The following is a 15,847-nucleotide window of genomic DNA, read 5'->3' as shown; positions in this document are numbered from 1 at the left end:
GTAAGAAAAACCTCTGAGGACTGCACTTCTGCAGCCTTTCTGGGCAACCTATTCTGGTTGTGCACCACTGCCCTAGCAAAAAATTTGTTTCCTAATGTCTACCCTGACCCTCCCAGTGCACAGCCATTGCCTCTCGTTACATTATCTGGCCCTACTGAGAAGTATTTTGTTCCCATTGCAAGCACCCATCAAGTAGTTGTAGGAATTTCTTGGAATTGTTGCAGTTTCCTTGGAATGAAGATTATCCAGTGTGAACAATAGGCTTTTTTGTTTCTTTCTTCTTTTTCTTTTTTTTTTTTTCTTCTTCTTCTCTGCATCTTAGTAATCCATTTCTTGGTGTGCTAAAATTGATTTGCATTTGGGACTTCATACATACAGGGGAGTGTATTGATTGTTATTTAATGAACTCATTTAACACAATTTTGAAATTGGTTAGAGTCAAAGATCTTAATTTACATTTGCATGGCAGCCTTTTTTTGAGAAGTGGTGAACCATAGCTCTTCTGGCCAGCATTGCTCCTGCCTTTTCATAGCCAAGCACTAGTGCAAACTAGAGTCTGAGGACTGAAGGCAGTAAGTAGTCTTCAGATGGACTTCTGATGGGTGTCCTTGTAGTATGGGGAAATTCTTAACACCACTGTTGTGCTGCTTTGTCCCTCCTAGTTCTGGGGCTCCAGGGTTCATTTTGCTACCAGTTCTGAAATACCCAATATTGCCGGTAATGGCTTACATGGATTCAAAACCAGTTCAAGGCAATTCCAGCTGGTACCCATTGCGTTAGTTGTCAGCAGGTTGCTTTGTCCTTTGCGTGAACGTGATGAATCACCTGACTGCTCCTAGGCATGGCCACTGCTGCGGAACACTGACCAAGTCTGTGGGTTAGTAATTCATTTTTATTAAGCATTAGAAGAGCTATAATGCAGATTTATAGGGCCCTGTTGTGAGCTCACTTGTGGAGAAACACTGAAGTCTTGAACATCTGAAACCTTTTTATCATCAGACACAAAGGAAGACGTAAATCAGAGGCAGGTCACCCATGCACCTCTCCCCATGCATGGGGCTGTACCCAAAACAGAGGCTTGAGGATTCAGATTTTTGGATGGCTGTTTTTTTAGATCCTTACTTTCCCTGATAAATTCAGTGCCAGTGATGAGGGTGATATTTCTGTGCATCTGCATGAGGTGAGAAAGGTGTCTGCTTCTGTAGGCAGTGGTGTCCTGGCCTGACACCATGCTTTGTGTGGGCGGAGGTGCAACCGTCGGGTTTTGAAGCTGGAGCAGAGCATAATTACCCAACTTCAACCGGATTTTATGCAGAGAGATCATTACCCCGTTGCTCTGAGATGAAGCTGCTGCCTCATTTTTTGGTTTGTTTTTTTTTTTTAGCTTATTTTTTAGGTAGAATTTAAGGCGTTAGCTGCAAAACAGAAAGCAGCTCCGGCTGTGATTACCTCTGTGAGTGCCTTTCCCTCCTCCAGTGGTCACACTCAGCCGAGGAAAAGTGAAAGCTGTCAGGTCCTTGCAGAAAAAGAGAGAAATTAGTGCTGGCAGAGTCTGTACACGACAACATATCTGCTGTGAAGTTTGAGTCCCTTGTTCCTGCTGGTGTGATCTGTTAACATAACATGCCTGAAATGTTTTCTTACATTCTTTACAGTTTTTTCTAAGATGTGCAAAATGAAAAATGTGGAGATACTTACTCCAATACCACAGGAATTATGGTGGGCAGGTTTTCCTTTTTTTGCATTCACAATCTATGCCATTGATTACATTGTTGTGTTATAATATATGAATTAGCCACATAAACATGCCTGCATTTATGTAAAGATCTACATAAAGCTTATGCTTTAAAATCTGTAATGGGTTCATAGCTGCTGAGTAATTAAATGAAAGAAAAAGTCCCTTTACAAAAATAAAAGGTAATGTTAGAGCAGGTCTTTTAGCAAGTGTTTTATTACATTTAGTGCTATAAATAGTGCCGAGAATGCCTTAAAGCATATTTTTGTAATATTTAGCTTTTTAAAATTCTTCTCATTGGCCAGTTAAAATAGTCTTCTTAGCTTTAGTCCCATGTTCTTCATGGCATTCTGTAAAGTCCTCCTTTACGTGGCTGGCAGGTAACATAAAAGAATTAGTGCTTTTAAAAGGCATGCAGGTGTGCCCTCTGGATCTTGGTAATGTTTCTGTTAACTTCCCAGTTGATGGTAAGGAAATGCACTAAGTCCTTGCTTACCACAGGGAGAAAGCAGACTTTCTTCAAATAGTAATAAGAGGCAGACAAGTTGAGTACGTAGTCTGGTTTCATTAATGTTTTCCAGGATTACAATTAAGTAGATCTCAGATCAATGGTTATCTATATTCCTTATCAGACTTTTAATAGCTCCAAGAATATTGATTGTTCCATTTCAATGTATTTAATTCTTGATTTACTACTTGGATACTATTCTTGTCCTCTTCCTTGCCTCATCCTCCTTTATCTTCAGTCTCCACTTTCTTGTCAGCTGTCTAAATACAGTTGCATCCAAATTGTGCTGAGTGACGCAGATGACTGCATGTGTGTTTAGAGGCCATTTAAAAAACAAACAAAACCCCCTTTAATGTAGTCCCTGAAGCAAGTTTTTTTTTATTTAAGACACAAAACCAGCCAAGTAGTTGTTTGACATTACAGACACAGAAATAAAAATTTACCTGATTAGGATTTCTGTATAAATACCAGTGGTCCCTAATTCTGGCATTTCACTATTTTAAAGATCAATGTCCCAGTTTACACATTTTTAATTTACACATTTACCCAATTACCCAGCCACAGGGGTGCTCTGCGATCTGATGGGGCTATTTCTGTGAACACCTACTCAGTCTTTGTTGCTGCTGTTTAAATAAAACCATTTAGATGGTTTAGAGCCTTGTACTGGAAAACAAACCCCAGGCCTAAACAAAAAATCTGTCATCAGTTTTCTCCTGAGAATCACATTTTCACCAATATTCCTTTTTCCCTACGTGGCTTGAAGAAAGAATTAGCAGTTTTATAGAAATACTCTTTGATTTCCTACCTAATATGTTGCTCATTTATAGGCAGCCAGAATGAAATGTGTGAGTGTGTAGTCATTACTGTGCTGTATTTAAACTAGATTTTATTTTGCTTTGGAATTTTTCTCCATTAATTCTTAGGTTGTTTTCACATTACACTAATCAACCCAATTACACATGTGTAATTTGTCATTTGGTGCATATTAAATTTTCTTCAGCTGCATTTCAAACACTGATGCTGAACTCTGGATCTGAACTGGTTGTTCAAAAGTAAGTTCATTCTTGACCTGAAGCGTTAAATTTCCTGCAAAGTTTGTTTCCTTCATGCAGCATCGAGCAGATTTGAAAAAGATGATTATTCATCTCTCACTTGTGATCCGCTTCACTTATGGTTAGTCCTTTGTGGGGGATGTTGGCATGCTCCAGGTCATTGCTTTGTTCAATCTCTTAACAGGCTGGCAGGAAGGACAGTATTAGAGCTGTTGCTCATGTAAGTGCTTCTGCATCCATTTCTATCTCATTGCAAAACTGTATGGGTTCATGTTCAAGAATTGTGCATTAAACCCAGGAAAAAATGTCTTTTGGATTTAACTGTAGAAACACACGCACACACTGTTCCTTGGTTTGCCACTGCCTTGTTTTTTGATAGTTGAAGCAAGTGTTTCCTAGACAGTACTGCCAGCTCCTTTCTCAAAGACAAAGTTTGGAAACTAAGTATCTGTAGAAATACCACTCTGTTTATCCTCTTTTTACTGATAGATTTGATTAGTCATTGGCAGAGGAGAGATGGCTGAGAGCAGCAGTAGTGATACTTGAGTAACAGAGAAAGCAGGACCCAATATGGCTGAAGTATTTTCTCTTGTGTGTTTATAATAGAGGTTATGGTGGCTGTACAGTGAGAGGAGGAAGGAATGTCTCCTTCTCGGGGGGCACTGTGGGTCAGTAGGTGGGAGGAGAAGGGCCATCAGAGCCTCCCTGTTGCAATATATTGATAAAACCACGGCTGGAAGCAGCTCTGAGCTGTGCAGAGCTGCATGAATGCCCTCACCATGTGTAGTAGGAGTGTGTCCTACTGCATCAGGCAGGGATAATGGGGGAGAAGGGAATCAGGGTGTGCAGCCTCCCTGCTCCACCCCCCAAGCTCTGTCTCAGCCTGCAAAAATCAGTGGCTTTCAGTGAGGTCCCAGTTTATCTTCCTTACCCAGCCATAGATGCAGCCTTGCCTGGATTTCTCAGATCTCTGAGCGTGCTCCCCCTTCGTTAAGATGGGACTAACCAGACTGAGCAAACTGCTTTGAAATATAGGTATGAAACTACCATTTGAATGTGCCAAGCAACATGACTGCATTTCAAGTGACCTTTCGGTCTGAAACTTTGCCAAAGGGAGGGAAAGGAAGCCACCGTTGAATCAAGTTCTGCACAGAGATCCTGCAAACAGATGGTATTTGCATATAGGATATGCTGTTGGGGTGCAACTTTACTACAACGCTGTTTGTTTTTAATAATTTCAGGCGGGCTAAACTCCGGCTATATTTGGAACAGCTAAAACAGCTTGTGCCTCTCGGGCCGGACAGCACCAGACACACCACTCTAAGTCTGTTGAAAAGAGCTAAGATGCATATCAAGGTAAGAACATTTATCCATATTTTTATTTCTTTTAACGCAGAATCTTCCAGAATGTCTATCCATAGAGAGGAAACTAATTTTCACACAAAATCCATATCCATATGTACAATCTTCTGGATATATATTGGCCTTTATTAACTGCAAGCGTTTCAGCTGCAGTAGCAAGGTTTTATGTTTTTCAATTTACCCTGCAGTCTCAGATACATACAATGGTGATTTTGTGATTTTTGCTTAGTCACTAATGGCTTATATTGTATTTTTAAAAAAATGTGTATCAAAGCTGGTCTTTGTGAATATATTTGTTTTTTAAGGACTGAGGAAAATAGGATTGTACTTGGATTGATTTCAGTGTAAAAAGCCAGATCCATTAATGAATGAAAAAACTGATGGAGTCAAAGAGATTATAGCTACTAGTAAGCCCCATCCCACATCTAGATAGCCAGATGCTGGAGCATTTGTCAGTTGTTTAAAAGAAACCAAAAAAGAAATGCAGTTTCCTGTTAGTTGCTGCTCCCCTTGCACGTTTCATGGGTGTAACAAATTTAAAACAAAAACCAACCCAGTATCTTGCTTGTGATACAGCAGCAGTGCCGGTTATACGTTTGCACAGGTAATTCAAACGAAATTGTTCCTCGGGCTTCCTCTCTCCTAAGACACCTTCACTCTCATTTTCACTGTCATCGTTTTCAGGGGAACAGGGTTATATGCAGAAATAAGGCAAACAGGTACTGAAATCAGCTGCTGTGTCCAGGACTGTAATTGATGCATCTGGCATTCTTGCAGTGTTATAGGAAAACAGGTCAAGAAAAGAGTCAGGAGGGGTTGGACACTGCCAGCAATCTTGTAGTATTTTGGGTAACAGCCTGCTGTACAGCATTAAGATTGACAGCAGTTGCAGAAGAGGGTGTAATTCATACAGAGAATTAAAGATTAATTTAAGCAAAACCATTCTTGTGAGCAAGTTTACTGAGCTATTTCCTCAGCTCTTACAAGCACATTTACCCCAGCTGGGCAACCCCTGTTTTTACCATTTGAGATTTTGGCCTCTTGTTTATAATTCAGGCTAACATGCGTGAAAGGCACTGCATGTGTTTTTTGTCTTGGGCTGCCCCCCTATCATGGGCTTATGCATACAAATTGAAAAGCTGTTTTTACAAGTGGCAAGTGTGAGAGATTAGCCATGTAGTTACCATTTCAACTCCTGATGAAAAAGGCCAGGAACACATTCTTTCCAAGTCCGTTGTGCACAGTACCAGGTACTTGTTTTCTGACAACTGGAACTGAAGTTTAACTTTCTTTGTAAGATTTTAGCTGAGCCTACCCTAACTGGGTTGCCACTTAATTGCTCTCCTTTGTCAGGTCAGCTACCTCCCCACTGCACTGGCAGAGCACGTCAATGTCTGTCTGCGATTTCTAATACAGTCATTACTTTTGAACTTTTCACACACACAGACACACCAACCCACCCCCACACACACCCCTCACACCCCCACACACCCCACACACACACCACCACCATCCCACACACACACACATACACCCACACACACACACCTCCACCCCACACCCCATATATTGAAACTTGCCCCTAACATTTTGCACGGTTTCGACTCTCCTGGATATGAATCACTGAGTTCACTCCTAAAATAGTTGTTAGAGTTTGGGATTGCAGCCAGGAAAATACAGGAAAAGGAAATCTGATCAATTGGCCACATTTGGTTTGTTGTGTACATGGATGTACCAACCCCTTTTCTTATTACAACATTGTGTATCCACATATGATGCATATCTACGTAGCATATTGCCTGGGAGGGGGCTTAACATGAGGTTGCAGAGTTAGATTTCATTCAGCCAGGAAAATTCCCAGTTCAATAGTGTCAGTTATTTTTTCAAAGATAAATACTTCTGCTTTCAGGCTTGCATTGGAACAGCAAAATCTCTGAAATTGTTTTGCCTTGTGGTTTGCTGTGCACTGTCCCACCCCACTCTCCTCAGGAAACCAAGCATAGATTCATTCAGAAGGCAGGAATTGCCAGCAGCTGCGTTCACTCCCTGCACATCTCCCAAATCTCAGTGGTTGTGTAAACACAGTTCACAGAGAAATTTGGTCTGTCTTATAAGTGCTTTTACGGCTACAACCTGTAATTTACTTCATCAGTTAGGTAATTTTTTAAAATATTGTAAGGTGTTTTGATTTGTGTGTCCTTCCTGCTTTTGATCCCATCATACTCATTACACTTTCTTCCCTAATTGTATAGTAATTTTTTTTTAAATGGCTATCAGTGATTTCAAAGAGGGTTTGGTTGAAATGTCTAAAGATACTATTTCTGTTACTGCATTTGGACCAACAGTGCAGCACATTTTACCAGGTGTGAAGTATTTGTTCTATTTCCAAAATTTTCCTTCTTTTATTCAAGCAGAGGGGAGATATTAGGTAGATCTTCCACAGGCAGCTTGCTGCGAAGTTTTGGATTAATACCACTGATGTTGAAGGAGGTTATCACAGAATTATCATATTTGCTCTGTGAAAATTGAAGGAAAAAATGCAAGAATAAAGAGAATTGTTAGTAAATTCCTCCTACTATATGTAATCAATACTGCTTATTGCTAATGAAGCTTTTTAAATGCTAAAAGTTTCCATGGCCTATAGTAGAAGGGAGAGCATTCAGGAGGCTCGCAATGGCTCCTTTATGGTGATGTCTCTTATTCCACCTAAGGAGGCGTTACGTTCTAACTGCAACCTGAGCTGCACGCTAGTTACCAAAAATGATGCCAGTTTTGCCTGACAAAATGATTTAAATATTCCCCACAACCAAGGCAACAATAATTCCATCTTAGCTGAGGAATGTCTGCTAGTGGCAAGAGAGTCTCTGAGGGATTTCCCCCCTCGCCCTCCCCTGTATCCATGTATCTTCTTGTGAAACAAATTCAGCTATGGCCTAGCTGGCTTAAATTGCACTGACCTCTATAAAATGGTAACAAAAAAATCATAATTTAAAATGTAATTTTAATTTTAAATTAATTACATAAATTGCTTTCAAATTACTGTTTATGAGAAGATCTTGTTACTTACTGTTTTAGTAAACATTTAGTAAGAATTGTCAGCTTACTATTTTTCTCTCCCTTTAAGAAATTGGAAGAACAGGACCGAAAAGCTCTAAATATTAAAGAACAATTACAGCGGGAACACCGCTACCTCAAACGCAGATTGGAGCAGCTATCTGTGCAGGGCATGGAGCGTATCCGCACTGACAGTATGGGATCAACAATATCCACTGACTCTGAACAAGGTAACTGAATAAGGGCTTCCCAAAGGGAGTTGCAGGAGCAGGAAGGAAAAGGGAAGTAGGGAATCAAGAAGACATCATTTAAAACTAAAATCAAGCTTTCAGCAAAACCCAGACAAAATTGTTCCATTATGTGATTTGCAGAATAAAAACCTACTACATCTTTTCTACAGACTTTGAAAAATGTTTTTTCTAATCTGCTTTGAAGCTGTTAATACTGCACGTATTTTTAAAGCTATTTATACTGCGTGTGTTTTTGCCAGTTTTTTAAACAATTACCATTTAATGTTCTGAATTTTTAGTGTAATTATTGGTAAGGCTGGAATAATATTTTCTTCTTGGAAGAAAGAGATCTTATTGGTCTTAATTCATTTGTATGAATAAATTAATTCCACATCATTTATTGTGAAATTTTAAAATATTTTCTGTGTAACAATCACCGAGTGTTCTCTACATTTGGTTCTCATTTAAGACAGAGCTCTTCAAGCTGCCTGTCACCATTTCTTATTTTCTCATTTGAAGTTTTTCTGTGCCTGAACACTAGCACAGGCTGACTTATTCGGGGCCTGTGGCAGATGAGTTGTTGGTCACGGTGCAGTTACTGGTGCACAGATGGCCACACCACAGTCACTACTAGCTGACACCTGTATAGGTTGGAATTACTATGAACAGTGCTGCAGTACTATGGCCTTTGAGAGTCGGTTTTGTTTTAGTTTTTTTAAATCAGTGTCGATGCACAGGTTGGAACAGTTCTGGGACAGCATTTGGTATTGATGTCATGTAGTATATTTATGTGGATGAGGACAGAAGGGATTTTAATTCTCAGGTGGACAAGGTGATCCCTTCCTCAGGAATTACTGTTCTAGTTCCTTTGGTTTTTTTAATTACAGCAAATGAAATAAGATTCAGGTTTCACCCGAACGTTGATTGACACTGGTCCATGATTACTTGCTACAATCGCTCTCTTTCTGAAAATGTGCCTTCTTATGTTTTCTTTAGAAGTAGACATTGAAGGAATGGAGTTTACTCCAGGTGAAATGGACAGTATTGGAAGTGCCAGTGATGCTGAAGACCACTACAGTTTGCAAAGCGGTTCAAGTGATGGAGGTTACACACATTCCCGCAGACTGAATGCCAGGCTCTCATAGTGCCTGAGTTACCCGTTCAACTCAGGACCATCTGACTGAAGCACTTATATATGAATATTCCAGAGGTGTCAACTGCCACTCTTCCGGGAAACCCCAACCACAGTACTCTGACATGGAGGTTTCTTACCCACGGTTCCCTGCACTGTAACCACAATATTAGATATTGTAAATCATGGGTATGCTGCAGAGAACTGTGGTTAGGTACAGTTGTGACTTAAAGCTAGCTTGATGTAGCCATACTGCAAATTAAAGAAAATAAATTATGTCATTCCATTCAAAAAGTATTAAATTCAAACTGTTGGAAGCACGGCGTAAGGGAGTTTGACAGTTATTTTGATTTTGCAGAAACCATTTTCAAACATGGAAGTATAAATGTAATCTACAATGTATTAGGGATTCAGAGATACAAAAACCTGAAACTACTTTTTGTGGTACCTTTTTCATGGAAAAAAACCAAACCCAAAATATCTTGAACGCTGTATAGCAGGCTTTACAGAGTAAATTCTTTCAGCAGTTGTTTGGGTGAAGCAGGCAGATAAATCTTCAAATCTCAGATGATCTTTAGAAAAGGTCATATTTACAAGTCACTACTGTACTTCAAAACGGGGGAAAAGCCAGCTCTAATAATGACTTCATGTGGGATGATCTCAACTTTCTTTTGCTTTTTTGTATTCAGTATCCAACCAGCAGCAAATCATTCTATCCATGTTAATGGGAGTAGTAGAAAGCAACACTGTAAGTTTAACCTGTTATCGTGGAATGGATGACATTTGAAGCATTTCAGTTGTTTTTTTGGGTTGTTTTTTTTCATTTCTTTGTCTGAAGAATACAGAACTCAAGTGATCCAGTTTGTGATAGTTAATCTTTCCTTGCAAGGAAATGAAATCTCTATTTGCTTGTATTTTTTTTTCTTTTCTTCTATTTACACATGTCAATACATTTTTATGGAAGGCATGGCTTAAAATTACAGTATTCAGCTAGAAGATAATTAATTTTTTTCTTTTGCACACTATAATTGCATTTTCTATTCTTAAAAAAAGTGCAAAAAAATTAAAATGTATGCTGTAAAACAGCAAAGTTTATTTAGTACTCATCAAGCTGTTCAGAACATATTTACCCAAATTGTAGCAATACTATGAAGATGTATTTTAATACAACTTCTGCTTAGTGAAGTCATTAGAGCTTGGCTTGCCGGGTAAGAAAAAAATGGACCAGTCTTTGCATTATCTGTTTAAAGAAGGTCTTTTAAAAAAAAAAAAAAAAGAAAAAAAAAAAAGGAAAAAAAAACTAAAAAAAAGAAAAAAGCTATAAACACTTTTAGGGAAGTGATTTTAGCAAGTGTAGTCTATATTTCCTGTAAGAGATTTTGTATTATATTTTCCTAAATGTTCTCATTTACTTGTATAGGGAGGGGAATGGTACAGACCCAGACCAGAGTCTCAGGGACTCTTCACCTTTGTCATATTGTGCCTTGGTGACCATTTATGTATGCCTCTCCTTTTCATTGTTTAAAGGACAACTAAGCTTTGTTTCAAGGCCCTCTGTTCGAATGGTCAGTTGTCCACCTTCTTATGGATGAAGCAGAGAGGTGTATTTATATCTTCACCCTCTCACAACAGATTCAGTGTGGCTTTAAGTAAAATCGTAAAATTAGGTTTTGGTGCGAGGGTTAATTGTCTTTATATGAGCCCTCCCTTGGATTCTTCAGCACCCAAACCTATATTTTGTTAGCTTATAAAGTCAGGGTCTCTGTGAGACCAGTGCTCAGTGGCTAGGGAAACACAAATGTACTGTGTAAGGCTATGGGATGTCCAAGTGTGGTGCCATTTTTAGCATTCAGATACAAGACCTCATGACAGACTGACCATAATGATCAAAAACAAAGATTCAGTTGTTCTTTCAACATCTGACATACATGTCCTCCCTTTGGCTCTTACAACACGGAGTAGAAATATGAATACATTTTGTGGCAGCTTACAGATCCTTGTTTGCACTCTCGCTTACTGCTTGGAACTTGCCAACAAGGAAAACGTACACATTTAATTTACATAACCTAATGGATGGCCACTCCTACTTTGGCTCTGGGGAGGGGCCTAAGGTTATAAACTCTGGCAGCTGAATAAGAAAATAATTAACCTTTTCTGTGATGCAGGTTTTGGTATTACATGCTATACACCTTGCATATTACTAAAATCCTCATTGTTGGGGAAAGCACACAGCAATATACTCATTGTGTGTAGCTGACAAGCAGCAGAAATTACTAGCTCCTTTGGTGCATATGTAACTAATTTCCAAATCATGGAAAAAAAAATAAGAGTTTACTTTAACACACGACTGTTAACAGGAAAAAAAAAAAGGCTAGTATATTGTTGCTGTTCATTTATTATATAATGAACACATTCATGAATTGTAAAGTGTTTCCTTTCATGACAAGCAGCTCTTGCACAGAACCTCCTAATGAAAAGAGATTTGAAACTTACAGAAGGAAAAACGAGATTTTAAATTGAACATTATTGTACCTTAGGTCGACCTGAAATTTTCCTTTTAAAGATGAATGTGCTAACTTAATGAGTTCTTCCACGCTGGGTATCCATGGCTTTGTAGATCTTATATTTTCAATAAAAATTACTCGAATAATCTTGAGTGGAAATGAAAAGGGTTTATTTGTTTTTACTTTTTCAGTTATTACGGCTGGGGGCTGTTATGCCAGTAAAGAAAAATGACACTGTGCTGCCTGTGTCATTCTCCCTCGAGTGCAGCCCAGGTTCAGGTGGTGTTTCCAGGCACAGCTCACTTCTCTGCAGCATGGACAGAAGCAGCCCAGCCCAGCCGAAGGCCATGGCACAACTGTTTCAAGTGTGGCTTTGGCGGCTGCTTCGGGTGGCCACCTGTCCCCTGAGCAGTGCTGCAGTCCAGTCCTGCCCTGGGCAGCCCCCAGTGACAGCTGGGGCTCTGACATTCCTTTAGGGACGTGATTAATCTGCTGCTGAGCAGCCACTGCAGTGCTACCTGTGGCCATAGCACCTTGGGATGCAAATGGTGGTCTATTTTTATTAATTTTTTTAAGCTGCGCATTTGTGCATGTGCTCTGTGTGTGTGCATGCATGCATGCATCTGTGTGTGCGTGTGCAGCTCTTTCTCTGCAATCACAACATGACTACAAAAAGCATACTGCTTGCTGCAAGATTAAATGCTACCACTGCCTTGGCAGCTCTGCCATTTTGTGTTGTGGCTGTGCTTTTAGCAGGTGAGGAGATCGCACTGCACAGTTAATCTATTTTTCTCTGCAATTGCCACATAGGAAAAGAAGGAGTAGGCACAAGATTACAGGGCTGCTAGGTCTTTTCCTCTGTGGAAAAGGCTCTGGAGAGATGAAGTCATCAAGAAGTTCTTTTTATGGAGACGCAGAGGTTTGGCCTGTTTCCTGAGGGGAGAAGAAAGGCAGGGCTTTCCCTTGCAGCATGCAGGTGTCTGCAGCATACACGCCTCTTCATTGCTCCTGGGTTAGCTCTTCCTCTAGCTCCATGAGTGCACTCTGTCATCACAGGAAACAGCCACAAAAAACAGCCTAAAATGGTTAGCTTTTTCTGCAGATTCTCCACCGCAATTAGGAGGATGAATCCTCCCTCACACCCATCCTTTCTCTGCCCGACTGATAGCCCGCAGCCCGTTGCAGCTGATTGATTTCTCCTCTGAAAAGAGCAGGGTTTGGCCAGCAGAAACAACACATTGCTAACCAGAGACCAGATCCTGTATTGTCTTGTACAAAAACCAAACTCAGTTCTGAGTAAGTTTTACCAGATTAAAGCAGGACTAAAAAGGCTGCCCAAAATCAAAGAGAAGGACAGTTTTTCATCTGTTGTTTATAGACGAGTTTCTATCCTAATTTTTTAGTGTGAGATTTGGGGAGGAACAAAAAAAATGTAATACAACTTGCATCTAACTTGAAGAATTAAGACTTTTTTCTGACCTTAAAACGGTGTTATTTTTTTTGACATGGATGACTATGGGTTCAGCTATACCCCACACAGCCTAACATCATTTTGAATTTAAAAAGAAAGTTACTTCTGCTGATCTACAAATAAATTACTGTGATAAATACCAGGGCTCTGAGCATCCGACTACACTCTGCATAATCCATTTCAGTGGGTGAACTTAAATGCCAGAAGAAGAGAACTTGGAAAATGGAGAGGTGAAGTTGTGTGTGCGTGAGCTCTGCCTGCAGACCTGCTCCCGTTGCGAGCCCTGGGGCATGTACTTACGCTTTTCTTGGAGGTATTTACAGCAGTCTCTTCTATGTGACAAGAGATTCTTTCACCATTTTACCAACTTTATAGCAGACTGGTAATGAGCGGTGAAAGTTTTCATCCTTGCAATCAAAGAAACACGTTTTTGAAGAGCAGCACATCATCACAGCTTTTAATCAAGTAATATTAATTTTATACACTGCATTTTATGATGGTGTTGATAAAGGAACATCTGCAAAACATTACTATTTCAGGAATCTTTTAATTTTTTTTAACAATCAGAGGCCATTGGTTGTGTGTGGTAAGAGCCAGTAACAGCACTGATGGCTAATCCACTAACTTGCACTTTCCAGAATTGGTGGAAGGAGAATTAAATCCCTTTAGATACTCTTTAAGGAAAAGCTGTACTCCCTACAAATACGAATGGGGCAAACATCAGAAATCAATTTCACCAGCAATTAAATGAGCCAGCTCGCTTAAGTGACTGACTAAATGCGCTGTTGTTAATTGGTAGCTGCAAAAGAAACATCCAAGTGTGTTGCATAACCTAGAATTAAAATGCAGGGGATATATGAAACAGAAAAGATCAGAAACCATTTGGTCACCTTGGCTGTTCTTTCTACCGAAAGTATTGTAAAGCAACCCCAGCAAAGGATTCCTGGGGAGGCACATCCAGCCAGAGACTCACCCACGGGCAAGTGAAGGCGCTCCAATTGCAGAGTTTCTTCCTTCCGTTTTGCACCAGAGGCGTAAAATGTGGTCACACACAATTTATGTCATTGAAAGGGTCTGTGCAATCCGGATTTCTAAGTGATGAAATTTTGGTGCACATGAAGCACTGACAGAGAGCCTTCTGCTGTTTACCGGTCAAATTGTTACCTGAAGGTGTTTGCGAGCAGGTTCTGTGCCAGAGCCACTGGGTCCCAGAGCCAAAGGAATGGTTTGTAGTCTGTGAGATGTATTATACTGTACAGATTCATTTGTACGCACGTACATGGTGCTTGCTACATTCTGTAGCACACAGGGTATTGTGTTGTATCATTATCTCATCATAATATAAATACAGATTTTTATACCATTTTGTTGTGGTTTACATTTTTTTTTAATTTTTCATCATTTGGTTTTTGTGTACAGCATTTCTTTTTTGCAGATCTTTACGTACAGGCTTAATGACTATTTCATAAGGAGGTCATTGAGGTTTAGCAATTCAAATTAATAGTCTGGTATGAAGGCTGGAGTGCTATTTAAACCTAAGTTCTTTTACATATGTAGGCCCAATGCAACCCCAATTGTCTCTAACCATAGGTGCTGTATAAATTTCCACTATTACATTTCTGAAAACAAACCAACCTGTAAAACAAAGTGCAAATTGAAATGCATTAGTGTCTGTTCTAAGTAATTATACTTGAAATCATTCCAGCTCTGTACAAGACAGGAAAAAAAAAAAATCATTAAAAGGCAGCCTCCAAGTTTTGTGTGTGTATTTTGTCAAATACAAAATTCAGATCAGAAGTGATGTACAGCCAGACAAAAATGAGCGTTTTCGTTTGGGAGAGATGAGAGGAGGGACAGAACTGAAATGCTTTTGCAAATTGCATTGTTATACTCAACCCTAGTGTGTGACATCCACTGGGTTTTGTTTCAGTTTGTCATGCACATTGCACTTAAATATAGCGATGTCTTAAAAATATAGAAATAACTGAAATCATAGCTCGTCAATATGTTTATATTTGATTCAAATATGCTGAGCTGCTGAATCAGTAAAAATATTCACGCACAAAGTATAGTAATCTATTTTTTATCACAGCTTTCTTTGAAATTACTACTATCAGAGAATAAGTATAAAATACAGTCCAGCACATTACTAACTTACTATAAATTAATTAATCTCTGAAAGGAAAAAAGCTGTAATAAACTTCTAGCAGTGCTATATTTTGGGACAGCACTTAGCACAAGAAAGAACTGCATGGGGTAACAGAATTATGACAAATGTGGCAGCACTATTTTTGTAAATCCTGCACCGTTTATGACCTGTACAGCTTCTTTTACATTTGTAATGTCTTATGGTTTGTTTATAAGAAAAGTAAGTTTCATCATTTTGCTCATGATAGATGTCTCAAATTTAATATTAAAAGTTCAGAAGCTTGCCTTGCCTATCAGGATGAAAATGTTTTGTCAAAGCCTACTGAAATGGAAAAGAGCCTTAAATTATAACCAGATTCATGATGATATAACTATCAGCTTGCTCTAAAAGAGGTAGTTTAAAGTGGTTTCAACGGCAAAATTCTCAGTTATTAGTATTGCAGAAACTGTGAATTACCCGGTGTTTTTAAGGACTGTGTCATGGCAAAAAAGGTATGATTATGGTGTGGCAGACAGAGGAGGAATGGCGGGCTGGCACTGCTGCTGCCAGAAGAGCTGGGTTTGGAAGAGGAGGGATTGCTGCTGGTACGAGGCCAATTTCCTCTCACCTGCTGTGATTTTACACGCCTCAGTCTGAGGACACAGCTCTGT

At 39.5% G+C, this 15,847-nt stretch overlaps 1 protein-coding gene across 4 annotated transcripts in view; it reads left to right on the top strand.

The window, feature by feature from the left end:
- Nucleotides 1-11,729, top strand: part of MXD4 (MAX dimerization protein 4) — a 40,102-nt gene extending 28,373 nt beyond the window's left edge. For all 4 annotated transcript variants that reach the window (XM_027791152.2, XM_027791167.2, XM_013301869.3 and 1 more), the window contains 3 exons: nucleotides 4,537-4,651; nucleotides 7,782-7,941; nucleotides 8,938-11,729. In XM_027791152.2, the coding sequence (XP_027646953.2) occupies nucleotides 4,537-4,651; nucleotides 7,782-7,941; nucleotides 8,938-9,086 (424 nt within the window). In that variant the 3' untranslated portion in view covers nucleotides 9,087-11,729. The remainder of the gene's footprint in view (nucleotides 1-4,536; nucleotides 4,652-7,781; nucleotides 7,942-8,937) is intronic.
- The last annotated feature ends 4,118 nt before the right edge of the window (nucleotides 11,730-15,847 follow it).

This window comes from Falco peregrinus, chromosome 2 (genome assembly GCF_023634155.1).
Source record: "Falco peregrinus isolate bFalPer1 chromosome 2, bFalPer1.pri, whole genome shotgun sequence".
In the NCBI taxonomy this organism is placed as follows: Eukaryota; Metazoa; Chordata; class Aves; order Falconiformes; family Falconidae; genus Falco; species Falco peregrinus.
The sequence above is the reverse complement of the archived record's forward strand: the minus strand, read 5'-3'. Positions and strand labels throughout refer to the sequence as shown.